We start from the raw sequence: 19113 nt of genomic DNA, 5'->3' as shown, positions 1-19113 counted from the left end.
AATAAACTAAAAACCGAAAAAAAACCCTATCTAATAGGTACGTGTTTCAGGGGAACAAAAATATTTGTATATAATTATATATAATTGGCAGCCCTATCTTTTTGTATATCTACATACTGCCATGCTATTATCTTGACTCTCCTGATGAACCCAGGCACATGGGGGAAACGCGTCGAGAGGTGTTTTTCAGATCTTGTTCGCCCTGAGTCACTGTGTGAGCCACTACTCCTGGATGAATGATCGGCTGGGGACAATATATGCAGCAGATGAGTATACTATGGTCATCAATAACATGTATCTCTGGCATTAACTGCATTCCCCTTGGGGCTGACTTTATCAATTTATGACAATACGTGTCTAGGTGTATGTGGTGGCATTTTTGTTATTTATCGTATGGTATTAGTATTATTGATTATTAGTCAGTCTATAACAGTGCTGGTTACACTTTATACTTGTATTTGTTATTTGACCTATGGTTCCATATTTTTGTGTTATATCTAGTTATATCGTAGCTAGGACATCTATCCTTTACCTTACATCACATTGTGGGGGTTGGGCCTGAGATGCTGTATAGTTGGTATCACATATTTCTCCACGTTGTTATCAGCCACCTGGCCTTCTGTTTCAAATCCTATCCCTTATAGGGAGATAGTAGGAGACCAGGGATAGCCATCGTACGAGCGGGGGCGCCATTCTCGCATTTTTCTTAGGGTGCCAACCTCCGCATCTAGGTAGGTACAGTCCTTAGAGTTTTAAATAACAATTTGTTTAGTTGTTAGGGATATTGCACTTGTATCCATACACCCTTACAGCGAAATATTGTATATCACGAGTGTTATATCACTTTTTTAGGATATTTAAATTACTTATGTGCGGTATCCTACCAGCATTGGCTGTCTATAAATTCATATAGGGGTGTATATTTTTGTTCCCCTGAAACACGTACCTATTAGATAGGGTTTTTTTCGGTTTTTAGTTTATTATCCAATAAAGTATACAATTTTACGGGGGTTATTTGTAAGCCATTTGGTCCTTCCCTTGGTAACAAATGATTTTTTTTGTATAGTAAGTCCCCTAGTATAGTGAACAGCTCTTTTCCATAGAGCCCGAACTCTAGTGCCTGGCTGAGAGTGTGCAGTAGTTATATTCCAGGAGAGGGGGTTGACTCTTAACATCCCAGACAGCTCTCTCCATGTCACTGAATTCTATATAGCAATTTTCTGTTCACCTCCCACCTCTCCCTTTTATATTCTGAAGAGACACATTTAGAAATCACCAATCCATCAGCTTGCACAGCTGGTCTTCTAATCACTGATCTCTATGCTCTCTCTGCCCTATGTGCTTGCTCAAATATCCGGTTATCTCTTGTGAGGCGGTGACCGGTGTTATATGCGAGGGTCTCTATGTGTCCCCAAGGATGTGCAAAGAAGCATATGGAGGCCGTGGGAGTGCATTGCAGTCACAGGCATAGCTGTGATTGCAATGCAGAATAAAAGTAAGTGTTGATCTTTGGGCAAGCTATTTGTCCCTGGCAGATTTAAGAAACCTGCTCTGGGCTTTTATTTTTGAAACAGACTACAGGTTGGCAGTGGGGCAGTCTGTTTACTCCCCGGGTTTTACATGTGGCCAGCGGCCACAGGTTCTTCTGTGGAAACCCCTGCAGTGGAGGGTCGGGTTTTGGTCTTGCAAGCAGGCAGAGCAGAAGGCTCTGCAGAGCTCAACCAGGGCCAAGCGGAGCCAAAAGGCCTGGCACCCTCAGCGTACATGGCGGTACAGTCCCCACGGCAACCGGTCACGGACTGTCTTTGTTTTCCTGGCTGCGATCCAGAGGATACCACATGCTGTGCACTGTGTGAGTTTGAACATTAAACACGGTTTGCTGTGAACGTTCCTGTGGTCACTGCCTGTCTGTCACACTGCACCAACCCCTGTGCACTACACTCTATATGTAAATACAAGGATAACAGTGAAGACTCCAGAACAAATCATTGATAGCTGAATGTGTTATAGCAGGTGTGCTGAGCTTTATAGTTCTAATAAGGCAGGATTCGCACTAAACGTATGCAAAATCGTTCCGAGTTTCCCTGCCGAGAGTCACATGAGTGTAATGCGAGTGTCATGCAAGTGTTATGCATGTACAATCTGATTTTTCACACCTAGCATCCGATTTACATCCAAATGCAGTGCAATTGCTATCCGATTGCAATGAGATTTTAACATGAGCTTTTACATAGAGCAATTCTCTGTCATTTACACATCGTTTTCAAAGGAAATGTTCGTCAAAACACACACACATATACACAGTACGTGTATATATTATATAGAAAGAAGAAAAGCCAGCAATTCATCTGTTGTGTACTGTAAAATCACTGCAGGAGCCAACAGGATAGAAGAGATGGATTAGATACAGTAAATACATATAGAATATGAAGATATACAGATGTCAGTGACAAACACAATTATTGCAGTGTGTGTGTGAAAATTACTGTACATGTATTTAATTAATAAATGATTATTTTTCTGAAAAAAATGGTGTGGGATCCCTCGCAATTTTTACATAGTTATTAAGGTTGAAGAAAGACTGTAAGTCCATCTAGTTCAACCCATAGCCTAACCTAACATGCCCTAACATGTTGATCCAGGGGAAGGCAAAAAAAACCCATGTGGCAAAGAGTAACTCCACCATGGGGAAAAAAATTCCTTCCCGACTCCACATACGGCAATCAGACTAGTTCCCTGGATCAACGCCTTATCAAGGAATCTAGTGTATATACCCTGTAACATTATACTTTTCCAGAAAGGCATCCAGTCCCCTCTTAAATTTAATTAATGAATCACTCATTACAACATCATACGGCAGAGAGTTCCATAGTCTCACTGCTCTTACAGTAAGGAATCCGCGTCTGTTATTATGCTTAAACCTTCTTTCCTCCAGACGTAGAGGATGCCCCCTTGTCCCTGTCTCAGGTCTATGATTAAAAAGATCATCAGAAAGGTCTTTGTACTGTCCCCTCATATATTTATACATTAACATAAGATCACCCCTTAGTCTTCGTTTTTCCAAACTAAATAGCCCCAAGTGTAATAACCTATCTTGGTATTGCAGACCCCTCAGTCCTCTAATAACCTTGGTCGCTCTTCTCTGCACCCGCTCCAGTTCAGCTATGTCTTTCTTATACACCGGAGACCAGAACTGTGCACAGTATTCTAAGTGTGGTCGAACTAGTGACTTGTATAGAGGTAAAATGATGTTCTCCTCATGAGCATCTATGCCTCTTTTAATACATCCCATTATTTTATTTGCCTTTGTAGCAGCTGCCTGACACTGGCCACTGAATATGAGTTTGTCATCCACCCATACACCCAGGTCTTTTTCATTGACGGTTTTGCCCAGAGTTTTAGAATTAAGCACATAGTTATACATCTTATTACTTCTACCCAAGTGCATGACCTTACATTTATCCCCATTAAAGCTCATTTGCCATTTATCAGCCCAAGCTTCTAGTTTACATAAATCATCCTGTAATATAAAATTGTCCTCCCCTGTATTGATTACCCTGCAGAGTTTAGTGTCATCTGCAAATATTGAAATTCTACTCTGAATGCCCCCTACAAGGTCATTAATAAATATGTTAAAAAGAAGAGGGCCCAATACTGACCCCTGTGGTACCCCACTGCTAACCGTGACCCAGTCCGAGTGTGCTCCATTAATAACCACCCTTTGTTTCCTATCCCTGAGCCAGCTCTCAACCCACTTACACATATTTTCCCCTATCCCCATTACTCTCATTTTATGTAACAACCTTTTGTGTGGCACCGTATCAAAAGCTTTGGAAAAGTCCATATATACTACGTCCACTGGGTTCCCTTGGTCCAGTCCTGAACTTACCTCTTCATAGAAGCTGATCAAATTAGTCTGACATGAACGGTCCCTAGTAAACCCGTGCTGATACTGGGTCATGAGGTTATTCCTCTTCAGATACTCCAGCATAGCATCCCTTAGAATGCCCTCCAGGATTTTACCCACAGTAGAGGTTAAACTTACTGGCCTATAATTACCGAGTTCAGTTTTTGCCCCTTTTTTGAATATTGGCACCACATTTGCTATACACCAGTCCTGTGGTACAGACCCTGTTATTATGGAGTCTTTAAAGATTAAAAATAATGGTCTATCAATGACTGTACTTAGTTCCTGCAGTACTCGGGGGTGTATCCCATCCGGGCCCGGAGATTTGTCAATTTTAGTTATTTTTAGACGCCGCTGTACTTCCTGCTGGGTTAAGCAGGTGACATTTAATGGGGAATTTTTATCACTAGTCATTTTGTCTGCCATGGGATTTTCTTTTGTAAATACTGATGAAAAAAAGTCATTTAGCATATTGGCTTTTTCCTCATCCTCATCCACCATTTCACCCAGACTATTTTTAAGGGGGCCAACACTGTCATTTTTTAGTTTCTTACTATTTATATAGTTAAAGAATATTTTGGGATTATTTTTACTCTCTCTGGCAATGAGTCTCTCTGTCTCAATCTTTGCTGCCTTGATTTGCTTTTTACAGAATGTATTTAATTTTCTGTATTTATTTAATGCCTCCTCACTACCTACTTCCTTTAATTCTCTAAATGCTTTCTTTTTGTCCCTTATTGCGCCCCTTACAGCTCTATTTAGCCATATTGGTTTCCTCCTATTTCTAGTATGTTTATTCCCATACGGTATATACTGTGCACAGGTCCTATCCAGGATGCTAATAAATGTCTCCCATTTTCTTTGTGTATTTTTGTGTCTCAGGATATTGTCCCAGTTAATTGCACCAAGATCCTCTCTCATCCGTTGGAAATTTGCCCTCCTGAAGTTTAGTGTCCTTGTCACCCCCCTACTACCCATCTTATTAAAGGTTACATGAAAACTTATTATTTTGTGATCACTATTCCCCAAGTGACCCCCAACCCTTATATTTGATATGCGGTCTGGCCTGTTGGTTAATATTAGGTCTAGCAGTGCCCCCCTTCTTGTTGGGTCCTGAACCAGTTGTGAAAGGTAATTGTCTCTCATAGTTGTCAAAAACTGATTACCTTTGCTGGAACTGCAGGCTTCTGTTCCCCAATCTATTTCAGGGTAATGAAACCCTTTTTTTGTAACCAGCAGAGGGAAAGCTGATGGCTGGGGGCTGATTTTATAGCCTGGGAAGGAGGTACTACCCATGGAGCTTCCCAGGCTATTAATATCAGCTCACAACTATGTACTTAACCTTTACTGGCTATTAAAATGGATGACCCTATAAAAAATTACGTAGGGTCCCCTATAATTAATAACCATTAAAGGCTATGCACATAGGTGTGGGCTGATATTAATAGCTTAGGAAGGAGCCATGGATACTGCCCCCAGGCTAAAAACATCAGCTCTCAGTCACCCCAGAAGATGCGCCAATTCTGGCACTTGGCCTTGGGGGGGGTTGATGTCACCTTTGTATTGTCAGGTGACATCAAGCCCCAAAGTTAGTAATGGAGAGGCATCAATAATATGCCCCAATTACTAACCCTATAGTCAAATTGCATGAAAACACAGAAACTCGGAAAAAATCCTTTAATTGAATGACACAGACTCCTTTAATAATGTTAATTAAACCATTATTACGATCTCACCCATTTCCCCGATGCCCTTGTCATCTGCAAAAGAGTTAAAAAACAAACAAACAACAATATTCCTCACCTTTCTGCAGAGATGCTGTTAAACCATTTGTCCCATGACAGGTCCAGTTCTGCTTCATCTAAATGGCAGGCTGTAGAGTAAAGGAATTAGTCAAACCTGTGCAATCAGCATGCTTCTCTTCTCCACTTTTTCCCCTGGTTTAGTGGGATAAAGGGTGAGATAAAAATGCTGGAATACCACTATAAACCTGTATTGACCTTTAGTCAGAAAAATTACTGTAAATATCTTTTTTTCCCATCAAAATAAATATGACCCAGTGATTAGTAAGAGGAATAGAAACAGAAACAAGGATGGGGTACATGCATTAGCCCACTTTATTCAAAACAATGCTCTGGAATAGTGCCGTTACTCGCTGCACTTCATTTGTTGCTTGTGTTTTTATGCACTGTGTTTCGCCTGTACATACTTGTTACATTAGATCAGAGTGGCTCCCTTGATAGCAATAATATGGGGAAATATGGAAATGGTTTGTTTTTTAAATATATTCTTTGCATTTTGCAATCTATTGTAAAAGTCAAATTGCACAAATTTAACGTACTATTTGCATTTAGAAATTTATTGTAGGTTGTATAAATTGTAAAAACTTAAGAGAAAATACAAAAAAGGTGCTGATGCCATCAGATTTCTAGTGTTAAGTAGGGGTTGGAAAATAAATCTATTTCTTTACACCTTATTTAGGTTTTATATAATTGAAGATTAAATACTATGGACATCTTTGACATGAAAAGTATTTTTTTTTTCATAGGTGTTTGTTAGTTATGATAGTGGTTGGTGGTACTGTCTCCTCTTATATACATCAGTTTAATTTCTTTACAGTGTTAGGCTTTCCAGAACTCAAGAGAGTTCTTTCATATGCTCACGGACACTAATGATGAGAATTATGTCATTACTCCCTGCCCACCTGCACAATCTGTCATGGGTACTTTATATAGTGTGCTACACAGCCTATGTGATTCATCACTTTCCCCAGAAGTGTGGTTATTTTATCTCCATATTTGATCTGCCCTCAATGAGGACTTAGTTGCTCTCCACCAAGCATTCTTCATTCGTTGAGATGTCTGCCTCCTACCAGAGAGTATACCCAAAAGAAGGGAAGTACACAACCTAAAGTAAAATACAAAATTTATTGATATATTCAGATAAAAGTAGAAACCAATATATACAAAATATAAAGAAAAGGGGAAGAAAACCCTGAACAGAGTGACCTCCAAGCAACCAATACAATTCAAGTGAAAACAGGTAACTGCACACACTATATCAGAAAAGCCATCAAACATAACCGATTCTGTGAAGAGATTAATGATATAGGCACAGTGGGAAAATTATTTTCGGCACAAATAGGCTGTAAGTGTGCTAGCAGCACCCTGTTGCAATGTAGATATCTAATAAGTGTAAACTCATGTAGAGTGCATGTTAGAATATCATATTGCACCAAAGAAAATAGAAGGCAGATGTGCCTCATAGAAAAAATCCATTAAAGTGCAGGTGCTTAAAGGTGCATGAAGACCATTGCAACAGCAAGGTCACGGCAAAAAAGGAAAAAAAAGTTTTTTGCTAAGAAAAGTGCTGCCGGTACCTGTATGGGTGAAGGTGCTAAGGAGGGATACTCCCAGAGAGTGCTGACACAGCCAGAAGCAGAGTGCTCCCAGACTTTTTGTCAGAAGCAAAAGGACCACTACAGTATATATGTGAAGGAGTTATACTGACGCTATGACAACAAAAGGAGAGCAAATTTTTACTAAAGACTGGTTAGAAAGCTTAGAATTTAGCATTCCGGAAATGAATAAACAATATAAAACACTGTGCAAATGTGTCCACAACTTTTCAATTGTTGATATATTTAATCTTATAAAACCTGCTTATTTTTAATTGAAATATTTATTTCTTGGTAACAGAAATTATGTAATGCAATATTTTTTCTAAAATCATTTAAAAATAGGTATTCTGGTCCATCCTGGCCCAAGTGCCTGATATTTCCCATTTTAAGTTGGTATTGTCTTATATTCCCCTCATTTACCAGAAAGGAGAGAATCATGTTAGGGGGCTGCGCTGCGTGAAATTAGGAGCTTTGAAGTTTCAGATAAGGTTTTTATTAGTAGCAACATGTTTTGGCACCTTTCTCAAGGTCAAAGGACCAAAATATATTTTTTTATGTTGAGAATAGGCTCTGATCCGGACACAAAATGCATTTGTACTAATAAAAATCTTATCTTAAACTCAAAGGCTACTCATTTCCTGCAGCGAAGCCAAACTAACATCATTTTCTTCATTTTGGTAAATACACATCTGGAAGATATCAGAAGATATAAAAGTGGATATTCACAATTAAACAGATGTTGTGTCATCACATAATACCACCAGACCACCAGGTGAGCACAACTACCCCCTCAGTGGTGTTCTTTTCAAACAGTACTGCCCTATTGTGTGTGCTTTTGTCCCTCTCTAGAGTGCTTCATATTCCTCTCATTGACAGATACAGTGGGTATGGAAAGTATTCAGACCCCTTTACATTTTTCATTCTTTGTTTCATTGCAGCCATTTGGTAAATTCAAAAAAGTTCATTTTTTTCTCATTAATGTACACTCTGCACCCCATCTTGACTAAAAAAAGCAGAAATGTAGACATTGTTGCAAATTTATTAAAAAAAGAAAAACTGAAATATCACATGGTCCTAAGTATTCAGACCCTTTGCTCAGACACTCATATTTAAGTCACATGCTGTCCATTTCCTTGTGATCCTCCTTGAAATGGTTCTACTCGTTCACTGGAATCCAGCTGTGTTATTAAACTGATACGACTTGATTTGGAAAGGCACACACCTGTCTATATAAGATCTCACAGCTCACAGTGCATGTCAGACCAAATGAGAATCATGAGGTCAAAGGAACTGGCCAAGGAGCTCAGAGGCAGTATTGTGGCAAGGCACAGATCTGGCCAAGGTTACAAAAGAATTACTGCAATGCTCAAGGTTCCTAAAGGTACCGTTACACTAAACGACTTACCAACGATCACGACCAGCGATACGACCTGGCTGTGATCGTTGGTAAGTCGTGTGGTCGATGGGGAGCTGTCACACAGACAGCTCTCTCCAGCGACCAACGATCAGGGGAACGACTTCGGCATCGTTGAAACTGTCTTCAACGATGCCGAAGTCCCCCTGCAGCACCCGGGTAACCAGGGTAAACATCGGGTTACTAAGTGCAGGGCCGCGCTTAGTAACCCGATATTTACCCTGGTTACCATTGTAAAAGTTTAAAAAAAAAACCACTACATACTCACATTCTGATGTCTGTCACGTCCCCCGCCGTCAGCTTCCCGCACTGACTGTGTCAGCGCCGGCCGTAAAGCAGAGCACAGCGGTGACGTCACCGCTGTGCTCTTCTTTATGGCCGGCACTGACAGTCAGTGCGGGAAGCTGACGGCGGGGGACGTGACAGACATCGGAATGTGAGTATGTAGTGTTTTTTTTTTTTTACTTTTACAATGGTAACCAGGTTAAATATCGGGTTACTAAGCGCGGCCCTGCGCTTAGTAACCCGATATTTACCCTGGTTACAAGTGAACACATCGCTGGATCGGCGTCACACACGCCGATCCAGCAATGACAGCGGGTGATCAGCAACCAAATAAAGGTCCTGATCTTTCCCTACGACCAACGATCTCCCAGCAGGGGCCTGATCGTTGGTCACTGTCACACATAACGAGATCGTTAGCGGGATCGTTGCTACGTCACAAAAAAGCGTGACGTTGCAACGATATCGTTAACGAAATCGTTATGTGTGAAGGTACCTTAAGAGCACAGTGGCCTCCATAATCCTTAAATGGAAGAAGTTTGGGACCACCAGAAGTCTTCCTAGACCTGGCCATCAAGATGGGGTGGAGAGTGAACATTAATGAGAAAAAAATGAACTTTTTTGAATTTACCAAATGGCTGCAATGAAACAAAGAGTGAAAAAATTAAAGGGGTCTGAATACTTTCCATACCCACTGTACAGAAAGATAAAACAGTTTACTGACGGTCGATGACTCTTTGCTACTTCTTGTAGCATTTCTTGTTCTCTAATGTACTTCTAATACTTGCATTATTTAATTATAGAAAGAAAAAAGAAGTCTTCGTAGTTGATCCAGCCAGTAACTTCTACTACAGATGGCTATCAATCATCTTTGTACCTGTGATGTATAACTGGTGCTTTCTTGTTTGCAGGTAAGTATAGCAGATGTCATGTGTTTCGCATTGGCTTCAGTCATACTGACAACTGGTACTTTTTTTCTGTGTTTATAGAGCCTGTTTTGATGAATTACAGAAAAATAACATTATCCTGTGGATTGTCCTGGATTACAGTGCAGATGTTGTATACCTCATGGACATGCTAGTAAGATTCAGAACTGGTGAGTTATTCTAGGACTAGCACTGCCAATGATTGGTTATCAACACTTCAACTGCAATGACATATACCATTCCACTTTAATAATTTTTTATATAGTTAAGAGATTTTGTAAAGGGGGCACTTTAAAGCTTATTTTGCAAAGTGTCGGTATGTAGGTGTTTAAAGCGAACCTATCAGCAGGATTGTGCTCAGTAAACTACACACACTGTCAGGTTGGCGCTGTTATACTGATTAAAGTAATACCTTGGTTGATGAAATCCGTCTTGTGGTTGTTGTTTAATCTGTATTTGCGATTTTCAGTTAATGATATTCTGGTGCTTTGGGGCGGTCTGTGGGGGGGATTTATGTGGTTTGGCGATAGATGCTACTGTGCAGGTGCCGCCGCCGGTGCCATTTTAATGAAGATAATTATTTTTTTCTCCCCACAATACTATATGACTAAATCATAAATTAATATATGCATATTAATCATTGTATCATATTACAGTGCAGGCGCGGTCACCTGCGTGATGAATGTTAATTTTTTCTTTTTTTTCCCACACAATATTCTATGCAGTTTGTAAAATAATCCAATCTCATAAGCCCATAAAGATGCATATGTAATCAGAGCACCACATGAAGACCCCCCCACAGGCCACCCCAAAGTGCGAGCATCTCATTAACTGAAAATTATAAATAATGATTAAACAACAACCACAAGATGGATTTCATCAACCCAGTTATATCATTTTAGTCAGTGTTACGGCACTGACCTGACTGGTTTACTGATCAAAATCCTGCTGACAGGTTCACTTTAATTCATAAATTAATAATGGAATCTTGACTTCAGAAAAGCCCATACATCAGTCGTCCTTTTTTCTTTCTTTTCTGAACCTCCTAATCTTCTCTGACATCTACAGCTTTGTTTCCAATATTTCATCTGTAAAAAATGTACAAAAGCGCAATAAGATCTTATCCAAGTGTAAAAAGGTAAAAGATAAGGGTGGCCTGCTCACCTTATAGGGTTGTGTGTATTATGGCGTAACTGGCAGCTGCTGCAACATCCACAGTTGATCAAAGTTGTAATGTGCAAACAGGAATAGTGGATTTCCAATGCGCTGCTAATTCCAAGATCCGAGGACAAAGTAATTAAAAATGTAAAGTGGTTTACTGTCAACGCATTTCAAAGTCAATAACAACTCCTTCCTCAGAACAATGACATGTAAAGGGGCAAGGTTACCTACATGCAGTTAAATGCATAAAAGAATTGAATAAGGGCGCCAAACAAAAAAGATTGGGGAAATAGATCACATGTGCTATCTTTCTGCATCAACATATATTAAAAACATTCCATATAACATTATTACTTTTCATTTCATTGCAATAATTAAAACATATATATGAATAAATATAAAGAATATGGAAAAAAATAAGGAGAAAAAAACGAAGCGAGAAGGAGGGGTGAATCTGTATGTCCATGTGTATACCAGTTAGTGGCAGATGAAATAAATGGATTTGAACCTTCCACATCTCGTGATGTGTTATTTGCATTAAATGTCCCTCTAAATATGTGTTATCGCTGAGTTAGTCTAAGGGTACTGTCGCACTCTGCAACTTTCCAACGATCACGACCAGCGATACGACCTGGCCGTGATCGTTGGAAAGTCGTTGTGTGATCGCTGGGGAGCTGTCACACAGACAGCTCTCCAGCGACCAACGATGCCGAAGGCCCCGGGTAACCAGGGTAAACATCGGGTTACTAAGCGCAGGGCCGCGCTTAGTAACCCGATGTTTACCCTGGTTACCATCGTAAAAGTAAAAGAAAAAAAAACTTACATACTCACATTCCGGTGTCCGTCAGGTCCCTTGCAGTCTGCTTCCCGCTCTGACTGAGTGCCGCCGTAAAGTGAAAGCAGATCACAGCGGTGACGTCACCGCTGTGCTCTGCTCTTACTTTCCGGCCGGCAGTCAGTCAGAGCGGGAAGCAGACTGCAAGGGACCTGACGGACACCGGAATGTGAGTATGTACGTTTTTTTTTTTTTAACTTTTACGATGGTAACCAGGGTAAACATCGGGTTACTAAGCGTGGCCCTGCGCTTAGTAACCCGATGTTTACCCTGGTTACAAGCGAACACATCGTTGGATCGGTGTCACACACACCGATCCAGCGATGACAGCGGGAGATCCAGCGACGAAAGAAAGTTCCAAACGATCTGCTACGACGTACCATTCTCAGCAGGGTCCCTGATCGCTGCTGCGTGTCAGACACAGCGATATCGTATGGATATCGCTGGAACGTCACGGATCGTACCGTCGTAGCGACAAAAGTGCCACTGTGAGACAGTACCCTAACAAATGCTTAGTTAACTAGTTTCAAGTGCTACAAAAAGCAGAAAAAATCTCTCTTTATCTTTGGAGGTGTCTGTTATAATATATGTGTTACTAATCAATACATCATTTTAAAAAATGAACACTAAAATATATATAACTGACTCCTCTAAAGATCGTTGCAATGATACTCACTAGGGATCGATGTGAGGTATCACAGGAACCTTTTATATTTAAAAGTCTGGCTGGTTTATTTCATTTCTCATAAACCACATCACAGGAAAAATTAAATATAGCCCTTGTTTGGAACAAAGGGAATCATAAAGTAAATCATAAAGTAAAAATTCCATGCAACAGTGTGGGTTCGCCTGTTTGGCTTAGAGTCCAGTCTCTTAGTCTTTTAGCAAACCCACACAATCCAGGAGGTCTACACACCTCCATACACAGTACCATATGTGAGATGAACAGGTCCCATTTTACCATATGAACCACATCTAGGGGTAAGATATTGTTACCTCCATCTAGCCCTAACTCTTCAGCTGCTTACAATAAGACCTGGCCCTAATATGGCCGATTAACCCTTCTTAGTACTATGTATACTAGAGCATTACTCCCGGTTTATATAACTGAGGACATGCTCCTCTTTGATACATATCACATGTCCACTACCCCTCTGCCTAAAGCTGTGGGGTTATACAATTAAAGAAACAGCCGCACTCAAAATGTGGATTTTCAAATGCATAACATGAACCAGGTTTATTCAAGTCACCACAGTGTTCTTAAAGTGTAAAGGTAGGTAACGTTTCGACCCCGTAATGGGTCTTTATCAAACCACACTTTAGTAGAGGTAAAATTAGAAAAAAAGAAGCGGCAGTAGAAAAATGTAAGAGCTCCCAGTATGGGCTATAGGTAATAAATGGAGGGGTCCGGTATGGCACGAAGGGGGACAGGGGTCCCAGAAGGAGCTGCAGAAATGAGAGCGATGCCTGTTTAATAACACTGTGGTGACTTGAATAAATCTGGTTCATGTTATGCATTTGAAAATCCACATTTTGAGTGTGGCTGTTTCTTTAATTGTATGACTTTGACCGGATTACTTCCGGGTTCAGCCTGCACCTGTCCAACAGTCAACAGAGTGCACGCCATTTATCTAGAACTAAATCTTCTACCACTTGACATGGAATTCTTGAGAGAGCATCAGCATTACTATGTAACTTCCCGGCTCTATGTTCCACATGGAAGTGGAAATCCTTCAGGTTTAGAAACCAGCGGGTAACACAAGCATTTTTCAATTGGAAGCATCCGGACATACTGGAAGTATCTATCGGGCATTGAGAAAGCCATCTTTGTCAATATCCCTTTGTTAGATCCAAAGAGGTTATGTATCTTGCCAGTCCAAGTCTCTCAATCAGTTCCTTGACAAGCGGCATTGGATATGCGTTGAACTTGGAGACTTTGTTCAGTTTCCGATAATCATTACAGAATCTCCATTCTCCATCGGGTTTTGGAACAAGGACAATCGGGCTAGATCACCTGCTCTTAGATTTCTCAATTACTCCAAGATTCAACATGCGCTTCACTTCCTTGGAGATCAGCTCTCAGCAGGCTTTGAGAATTCGGTAGGACTTTAAATTCACCTGCACATAGGGTTCCATTAGAACCTCATGTTCTATGATACAGTGCCTACAAGTACAGTAGTATTCAACCCCCTGCAGATTTAGCAGCTTTACACATTTGGAATTAACTTGGCATTGTGACATTTGGACTGTAGATCAGCCTGGAAGTGTGAAATGCACTGCAGCAAAAAAGAATGTTATTTCTTTGTTTATTTTTTTTTTTAAATTGTGAAAAGGGGGTCATTTATTATTCAACCCCTCAACCCACCAGAATTCTGTTTGGTTCCCCTAAAGTATTAAAAAGTAGTTCAGGCACAAAGAACAATGAGCTTCACATGTTTGGATTAATTATCTCTTTTTCCAGCCTTTTCTGACTATTTAAGACCCTCCCCAAACTTGTGAACAGCACTCATACATGGTCAACATGGGAAAGACAAAGGAGCATTCCAAGGCCATCAGAGACAAGATCGTGGAGGGTCACAAGGCTGGCAGGGGGTATAAAACCCTTTCCAAGGAGTTGGGCCTACCTGTCTCCACTGTTGGGAGCATCATCCGGAAGTGGAAGGCTTATGGAACTACTGTTAGCCTTCCACGGCCTGGACAGCCTTTGAAAGTTTCCTCCCGTGCCGAGGCCAGGCTTGTCCGAAGAGTCAAGGCTAACCCAAGGACAACAAGGAAGGAGCTCCGGGAAGATCTCATGGCAGTGGGGACATTGGTTTCAGTCAATACCATAAGTAACGTACTCCACCGCAATGGTCTCCGTTCCAGACGAGCCCGTAAGGTACCTTTACTTTCAAAGCGTCATGTCAAGGCTCGTCTACAGTTTGCTCATGATCACTTGGAGGACTCTGAAACTGACTGGTTCAAGGTTCTCTGGTCTGATGAGACCAAGATCGAGATCTTTGGTGCCAACCACACACGTGACGTTTGGAGACTGGATGGCACTGCATACGACCCCAAGAATACCATCCCTACAGTCAAGCATGGTGGTGGCAGCATCATGCTGTGGGGCTGTTTCTCAGCCAAGGGGCCTGGCCATCTGGTCCGCATCCATGGGAAGATGGATAGCACGGCCTACCTGGAGATTTTGGCCAAGAACCTCCGCTCCTCCATCAAGGATCTTAAGATGGGTCGTCATTTCATCTTCCAACAAGACAACGACCCAAAGCACACAGCCAAGAAAACCAAGGCCTGGTTCAAGAGGCAAAAAATCAAGGTGTTGCAATGGCCTAGTCAGTCTCCTGACCTTAACCCAATTGAAAACTTGTGGAAGGAGCTCAAGATTAAAGTCCACATGAGACACCCAAAGAACCTAGATAACTTGGAGAAGATCTGCATGGAGGAGTGGGCCAAGATAACTCCAGAGACCTGTGCCGGCCTGATCAGGTCTTATAAAAGACGATTATTAGCTGTAATTGCAAACAAAGGTTATTCCACAAAATATTAAACCTAGGGGTTGAATAATAATTGACCCACACTTTTATGTTTAAAATTTATAAAAATTTAACTGAGCAACAAAACTTTTTAGTTTGTAAGATTTATGCATCTATTAATAAATCCTGCTCTTGTTTGAAGTTTGAAGGCTCTAACTTATTTGCATCTTATTAAACCTGCTAAATCTGCAGGGGGTTGAATACTACTTGTAGGCACTGTATCTGTACACCCTGGCAAATCTAAGAACAGGTCCGGTTTTGCTACAGCAATTCCAGACACTGCTGTTTTTGGGCCTTCTACAGCGTCTCAGCTATAGTGACATCTTCAATATCCCCTACTGGCTTGACCATCATACAGGGAGTTTCAACGATGTCCCTGTCATGGCATGGCTTAATAAGATTAATGTGGTATACCTGGTACAACTTACATCTTCCCGGTTGATGAACCTTGTAGTTCACTTCACCAAGCTTTTCTACCACCTCATAGGGACCTTGCCATTTGGCCAAAAACTTACTCTCTATCATGGAATTAAGCACAAGGACTCAATCTCCAGCGCTGAACTGCCTCACCCTGGCTGACCGGTTATAGACCAAGGATTGAGCCTATAGGGCCCGGAGGAGGTTTCTTTACAATGACCATTACCTTTGCAACCCTCTCCTGCATCTGGGTGACATGCTCAATGATGCTCCAGTGGAGCGTGACCCCAGCTTCCCAGGTTTCCTTTGGTATATCAAGGAGATCTTGCGGATGTTGGCTGTTGGCCATGCAGGAATTCAGAGAGAATCCGGTAAAAGTTGTGGAACCTCCCAGATAAAGAATAATAGACATGCAAGGAGACAGTCCCAGTCTTGACCGTCCTTTCCTATGACCTTCTTAAGCATAAGTTTTATTGACCCCAAATTTTCTCTCCTCCTCTCAGGAATGATGGCCTCAATGGATAATACCTCCTCATCTCCCACCACACAGAAGGGAAACCTGTCAGACTCTGGGTGTGGTGAGACTTCTCTAGGGACAACCCATCTCTTATCTGAGCAGTCAAGGCCTTTTCCCCTCCCCCACAAGTCACAAAACAACACAAACTCCAGGCCTATAAAAATTTTATGCAATAAAACCTGGACCATGCCAACCTTATGAGATTTAGTACCTAGGGCTATCTCAATGACCACTCTGGCAACTGGATAGCAATTAGCATTCTTGTGAATGCAGCGGACGCCCACAGTCCACATTGCAGGTTGGATATGCATAGAATTGACTCTGGCTTCCCATTCTACAGTCCATTTGCTCTGTGGTGAGATGACAGTGGGTAGCCGCTATATGACCTGGGTGGTGACATTTCTAGCAAATTACATTCTCCAATGGGACACCTCCTTTTGAGCATTCACCCCCTGATGGAAACCTCAGTATGGAGTGGGTTGCCTTCCCAAGGAACCCTCGACCCATGATACCTTTTGACCAAGTCATCTGTGTTCTGGGGATCTCCCTGAGCAACACAAGTTTGCATCGGCCTTGGAAGGGAGTGCATGATCCGGACCATTACAACTCATGCCACCATCTGCGTCAGGATAGAGTACTTCGGCTGCAACCATTTTTGAACAAGTTACAGCAGATCAAACATTTGGGAGCGAGGGGGTTTGTCACAGCGACATGCCCAGTAGAGGACCCATTGTGCCCTGGCAGTCATTGTTACCCACAAGCGTGCCAACATTTCCATGTTCTATTTTGCATATTCTTTGGCGTCCTGTAAGGCTAAATCATAGTAGGCCTTTTGTGGCTCTCCCGTTAAGTATGGTGCCAAGACGTCTGCCTACTGCTCTGGCAGGAGTTTCTTCCTATCAGAGAGCCTTTCAAAATGGTTAAAAAAGCCTCTGTCATCACTGGGGGTAATTTTCTGCAAGGCTTATGGACAGAGAAATCATCAGCTGACCTTGGAATCTGAGCTGCCACCATGCCACACGACCGAGGTGGAAAGCATATCCCGGAAGATGTCATTTTCAAAGTCTTGGAAAACAGCTGGGGCATTACAGAGCCCGAAGGGCATCACCAGATATTCATAGTGCCCATCCCTGGTGTTAAAAGCCGTCTTCAATTCGTCCCACTCACAGATGAGAATCAGGTTGCAAGCACCCCGCAGATCTAATTTAGTAAATACCCTTGCTCCCTGTAGCCTATCAAAAAGCTCAGATATCAGGGGTAGTGGGTACTTATTCTTAATGGTGATGTCGTTAAGACCCCTGTAGTCTATGCATGGAAGCAGTTCTCCACTTTTATTCTGTACGAAGAAGAAACCAGCCCCTGCAGGTGACACTGACTGCCTAATGAATCCTCTTGAAAGATAACGGGTAGACTCGACCCCGGGGAGGCTCCGCAGCCCTTTTGGAGAACATGTCCGCATAGGGCCAATATTGCTTGGGGAGAGAGGATAGATCTGCGGGTACCTCAGTTGTAGCAACCTGAACACTCTCCCTCTGACATCTACCCACACAAGATTCACCCCATCCTAAAATTCTGCCTGTGGACCACTCGATATGAGGAGAGTGATACCGTAGCCAAGGCATCCCTAACAGGACCTCATCAGTTCCCTCAGGAATGATGAGCAGAGATATAATCTCCTGATGAGATTGCGAGAAGGACAGAGTGAAAGGGATGGTCTGGTGTGTTACCTGTGAGGGCAGTGTCGACCCATTCACCACTCGTACAGTTACTGGTTGAGCTAGCATTACCAGGGGTATTGTGTGACGTTGGGCGAAGGCAGAAGACATAAAATTTCCCTCCACCCCAGAATCCACGCAGAGCTCTACCGAGTGAGTGAATGAGCCTATTGCAATTGTCGCCTTAAAGGACAATTTGGAGGCAAACATCGCCGTGTCTAGTGTACCTCCACCTGCTACCACTAGACGTTGATGTTTCCTTGACCACTGTGAACATCTGGTGGCAAGATGTCCTGACTGCTGGCAAATATGGCCGACCTTGAGTGCAGGAGTGGTCCGGGATTTAGATCCCGCTCGTGACACTTCCATGGCCTCATGTGACTCAGGGATCAGGACCGGAGATTCCAAAGGTTTGGCAAAGGTGGGAGCCAGCCGAAACCTCTGCCTACAGTGGGCCCGCTCTAACCTCCGCTCATGAAAACGGAGGTCAATACGGGTAGACACAGCTATTAACTCCTCCAGTGTGGCGGGAATCTCCCTTGAGGCCAGAGCGTCTTTCACGTGGTCAGCCAGCCCCCTCCAAAATATAGGGATAAGGGCTTTATCCGACCACTCCAGCTCAAATGCTAGGGTGCGAAAGTGGATGGCAAAATGGCTGACCAAGGACAAGCCCTGAGTCAATGCCAAAAGTTGGAGCGCTGTATCATGGGTGACTCGATGCCCTAAAAAGACCTGTTTCAGAGTGCTCAGGAACAGCGGAGCACTCTGCACCACATGATCGCCACGCTTCCACAGCGGCATAGCCCACTCCAATGCCCTGTCCGACTGGAGAGACACAATAAATCCCACCTTTGCCCGCTCTGTGGGGAAACGTGTGGCCAGGAGCTCGAGGTGTAGAGAGCACTGGCTCACGAAACCCCTACAAGATTTACTATCACCAGAAAATTTTTCTGGCAGCGGGAGGCGAGATAGAGTCAGAACAGGGGTGGCCGTGGACAAAGTTGCTGCA

At 42.4% G+C, this 19113-nt stretch overlaps 1 protein-coding gene across 2 annotated transcripts in view; it reads left to right on the top strand.

The window, feature by feature from the left end:
* CNGA3 (cyclic nucleotide gated channel subunit alpha 3) overlaps positions 1-19113 on the top strand; it is a 124355-nt gene that overhangs the window by 91911 nt on the left and 13331 nt on the right. For both annotated transcript variants that reach the window (XM_077296862.1, XM_077296861.1), the window contains 2 exons: positions 9807-9914; positions 9993-10099. In XM_077296862.1, coding sequence (XP_077152977.1) covers positions 9807-9914; positions 9993-10099 — 215 coding nt within the window. The remainder of the gene's footprint in view (positions 1-9806; positions 9915-9992; positions 10100-19113) is intronic.

This window comes from Ranitomeya variabilis, chromosome 3 (assembly GCF_051348905.1).
Source record: "Ranitomeya variabilis isolate aRanVar5 chromosome 3, aRanVar5.hap1, whole genome shotgun sequence".
Classification (NCBI taxonomy): domain Eukaryota; kingdom Metazoa; phylum Chordata; class Amphibia; order Anura; family Dendrobatidae; genus Ranitomeya; species Ranitomeya variabilis.
This window is presented reverse-complemented; position numbering and strand designations above follow the sequence as displayed.